Source organism: Heptranchias perlo, unplaced genomic scaffold, assembly GCF_035084215.1.
Source record: "Heptranchias perlo isolate sHepPer1 unplaced genomic scaffold, sHepPer1.hap1 HAP1_SCAFFOLD_1316, whole genome shotgun sequence".
Classification (NCBI taxonomy): domain Eukaryota; kingdom Metazoa; phylum Chordata; class Chondrichthyes; order Hexanchiformes; family Hexanchidae; genus Heptranchias; species Heptranchias perlo.
In genome coordinates, this window is record NW_027138555.1 from 25,750 (window position 1) to 29,694 (window position 3,945).

The 3,945-nt window shown below is 61.7% G+C and overlaps 1 protein-coding gene across 1 annotated transcript; it reads left to right on the forward strand.

Annotated features, from left to right (window-relative positions):
* Positions 1–216: 216 nt before the first annotated feature.
* fosab (v-fos FBJ murine osteosarcoma viral oncogene homolog Ab) lies at positions 217–3,489 on the forward strand. Its single transcript, XM_067977169.1, has 4 exons — positions 217–723; positions 1,545–1,751; positions 1,895–2,002; positions 2,534–3,489. The coding sequence occupies exons 1-4, from the start codon at positions 592–594 to the stop codon at positions 3,119–3,121; spliced, it is 1,035 nt and encodes a 344-aa protein (XP_067833270.1). The 5' UTR covers positions 217–591; the 3' UTR covers positions 3,122–3,489.
* Positions 3,490–3,945: the final 456 nt, after the last annotated feature.

Here is a 3,945-nt window from a genome sequence, read left to right on the forward strand (position 1 = left end):
AACCGACTGCTGATTCACGGAGCTGAATTCCCCCCTCGGATCCCGCGGGCTGAGAGCGGCTGCGCTTTGCGCCGGAATCCGCCGTGTTTTTGCGGAGTTTGCCTGTCGGCGGCTCCCCCCGCGGGCCCGGCCCCGGATGGAAGAGTCCGGCTCGCGTCATTCCTCCCCGGCCCCATAAAAGGGGCGGCGCGGCGGCGGAGGCGCAGAACCTGCCGGGGGAACGAGAGAGAAAGACCGGGGGAGAGGGACTGAGAGACCCGGGCAACGGGAGAGAGAGACCGGGGGAGAGAGACTGAGAGACCCGGGCAACGGGAGAGAGAGACCGGGGGAGAGAGACTGAGAGACCCGGGCAACGGGAGAGAGAGACCGGGGGAGAGGGACTGAGAGACCCGGGCAACGAGAGAGAGAGAGACCGGGAAATACAGACAGCGACCGGGGGAGAGACCCGGACAGACCGGGGAAACACCGAGAGAGACAGCCGGGGAGAGAGAGACTGAGACCCGGACCCCGACACTCGGACCCCGACACTCGGACCCCGACACTCGGACCCCGACACTCGGACCCCGACACTCGGACCCCGACACTCGGACCATGTACCGCGGCTTCACCACCGACCAGGACTCGGCTTCTCGCTGCAGCAACTCGCCTTCAATGGGAGACCCGCATTACTACTCGCCCGCCGGCTCCTTCTCCAGCATCGGCAGCCCGGCCAGCAGCGCCCAGGTACGGAGCCCGAGCCCGGGACCGGGACCCCCGCGCCGGGGGAGGGGGGATTTTCCACCCGCCTCAGTGTGTAGCGGGCGCGGGCTCTCCCCCCGGCGGGTTGTAACCGGCTTCATTGATAAATCTGCTCCATTGATGGAGACTCGGGACACGCCCCCCTGCGTAAAGCGTGACGTCTGGCCAGCTGGTGACGCTCTCGCGTTGGACCAATCAACGTCGGATTATTAATAGCCCGGCCCCAGTGACGCGCTTCATTCACAAACCCGCAGAAATTTGTAAACAAGGGGCGGGGCCACGGGGAGGGGGCGGGGCCGCGGGGGGCGTGTCCGGATCAGTCTGACTGTTTGTCTGACCCTCTGGGTGTCCGGGGCTGTCTGTCTGTCTGGCCCCCTGTCTCTCTCCCCCGGTCTGTCTGTCTGGCCCCCTCTCTTCTCCCCCCCCCCCCCCCGTCTCTGTCTGACCCCCTGTGTCTCTCTCCCCCTCTCTGTCTGTCTGTCTGTGACCCCCTGTCTCTGGGTGCCTGTCTGACCCCCTGTGTCTCTCTCCCCCTGTCTCTGTCTGTCTGTGACCCCCTGTCTCTGTCTGTCTGTGACCCCCTGTCTCTGTCTGTCTGTGACCCCCTGTCTCTGTCTGTCTGTGACCCCCTGTCTCTGTCTGTCTGTGACCCCCTGTCTCTGGGTGTCTGTCTGTGACCCCCTGTGTCTCTCTCCCCCTCTCTGTCTGTCTGTCTGTGACCCCGTGTCTCTCTCCCCCTCTCTGTCTGTCTGTCTGTGACCCCGTGTCTCTCGGTGCCTGTCTGACCTTCTCTCTCTTTCCCCCAGGATTTCTGCACCGATCTGAGCGGCTCCTTTGTCCCCACCGTGACGGCGATCACCACCAGCCAGGACCTGCAGTGGTTGGTGCAGCCCACCATCGTCTCCTCCACTGCCCCGTCTCAGGGCCGCACTCACCCCTACAACTCCGGCCAGCTCACCTACTCCAGGCCGGGCATCGTCAAACACTCAGGCCGGAGGGGCAAAACTGAGCAGGTAAGGACCAGGGCTGGGCCGGGGCGGGGGGGGGGTGGAATTAATGGGAGAGACTGGGGGTTAATGGGGGGAAGAGACTGGGATGGGGGGGTTAATTGGGGGGATCGGAGCACCAGACTCACTCTCCACCTGTCTGTTCACAGCTCAGCCCCGAGGACGAGGAGAAGCGGAGGGTCCGGAGAGAACGAAACAAACTGGCCGCAGCAAAATGCCGCAACAGAAGGCGGGATCTGACCGACACCCTGCAGTTGGTGAGTGTGGGGGCCGGGGATGAGGGAGGGGGGGGGTGGAGGGACAGGAGTGGGGGGACAGAGTGGGGAGGGGGTGGGGACGGAGGGACAGAGTGGGGAGGGGGTGGGGACGGAGGGACAGAGTGGGGAGGGGGTGGGGACGGAGGGACAGGGGGTGGAGGGACAGAGTGGGGAGGGGGTGGGGGACGGAGGGACAGGGGGTGGAGGGACAGAGTGGGGAGGGGGTGGGGGCGGAGGGACAGGGGGTGGAGGGACAGAGTGGGGAGGGGGTGGGGGCGGAGGGACAGGGGGTGGAGGGACAGAGTGGGGAGGGGGTGGAGGGACAGAGTGGGGAGGGGGTGGAGGGACAGAGTGGGGAGGGGGTGGAGGGACAGAGTGGGGAGGGGGTGGAGGGACGGAGGGACAGAGTGGGGAGGGGGTGGGGACGGAGGGACAGAGTGGGGAGGGGGTGGGGACGGAGGGACAGTGGGGAGGGGGTGGAGGGACCACTGCCTCTGTTAACCGGGTCTAACCTGAGCCTGTGCCCCACAGGAGACTGACCAGTTGGAGGAGGAGAAGTCAGTGCTTCAGGCGGAGATTGCTGGCCTGCTGAAGGAGAAGGACAAGCTCGAGTTCATCCTGGCCGCTCACCGGCCGGCCTGCAAGGTCCCGGTCCCGGAGCTGGACTTGGCCGCCCAGGACCTCGGCCTCCCGCCCACCCTGCTCCACGGCATCAATGGCGACACCGCCTCCCCCCCTCGGCCTCCGACTCTGGCCAGCCCCGCTGTTAAGGTGAGCGGTGTCAGCACTGCACTGGGGCTGGGTGTGCCGTTCGATGAAGACTTCCTGCTCGACACCTACCAGAAATGCGGCCTGGACACGGGGCGGTCCGTCCCCGATGTCGATTTGATCAGCCTGGCGGACTGGGAGCCGCTCTGCCTGTCGCTGCCTGCGGACTGCGAGCCCCTGTGCACTCCCGTGGTCACTGCCACCCCCAGTGGAACCTCCTACTTGTCTTCCTTCCTCTTCACCTACCCCGAGGTGGACTCCTTCCCCACCTGTGGCTCAGACCACCGGCAGGGCACCGGCAGCGAGCACTCGTCCGACTCTCTCCACTCGCCCACCCTGCTGGCCTTGTAGGCGGGTCCCGGCCGCTGACACTTTCTGCTAACCTCTTCCACTGACTGTGCATGGATCTGGCCGGCGGGGTGGACCTGTGTCCCGGCCGCAGTCACGGTGCTCGATCGTTCTAAAGATGTTTAGTCTGACCAACTACTGTATGTTGCAATATGGTGTATCACTTAATATATAAATTATTTATTGTAAAGGTTTATTTTATAAAGAATATGTAGCCTATTCATCCTGTGCCCTCCAATATTGACATCAGTTTTCCATGAAAACGGTTTATTTAATTTATTTCTAGAGATGCGTTTATTTTTTCTATTTTCCATGTGATGGATTCAGAGTGTTTGCCTTGTGCTAACATCAATAAAGTGATCAAATCACAAGTCACTGTCTGTGTTCCTCACTCGAAACCATCACCATCTGCAGCTCAGTTAACCGGCTCTGGGGGTGGGTGATTGGGTGTAAATGGACTGTTGGGTCAAACTCCTGAGCACTGACTTAAGTGAAGGTCTTGTATCAGCTCGGTGTGAACGTATTTGAAATTAGGTAGCCTGTATGCAGGCAGCACTGTCATGGTATTGGTTGAGGGATTAAATCTCTTCTTGTGATGGGAGTCACTGCCATGGCTGGTAGTTACTGCTCACCCCTTGTTACCCTGTCTCCTTGAACTGCTGCATGTAATAGTTTGATATAGCTGAGTGACTTATAGGCCAGCTCAGAGGGCAGTTAAGAGAACCAAATAGGTGGGAGTGCAGTCACATTAGAGAAGGAAATAGGTCAGACTGACTGGAAGTGCAGCACTCCTTTGGTACTGCCCCTCGGCCAGAGATGGTGGAGTG

Excerpts from the sequence above, each read along its gene's own strand:
- fosab (XM_067977169.1), top strand. The coding sequence starts at position 592 with ATGTACCGCGGCTTCACCACCGACCAGGACTCGGCTTCTCGCTGCAGC. Across the intron at positions 1,752-1,894 it reads GGAGGGGCAAAACTGAGCAG|CTCAGCCCCGAGGACGAGGA; the intron begins GTAAGGACCAGG and ends GTCTGTTCACAG. Across the intron at positions 2,003-2,533 it reads TGACCGACACCCTGCAGTTG|GAGACTGACCAGTTGGAGGA; the intron begins GTGAGTGTGGGG and ends TGTGCCCCACAG.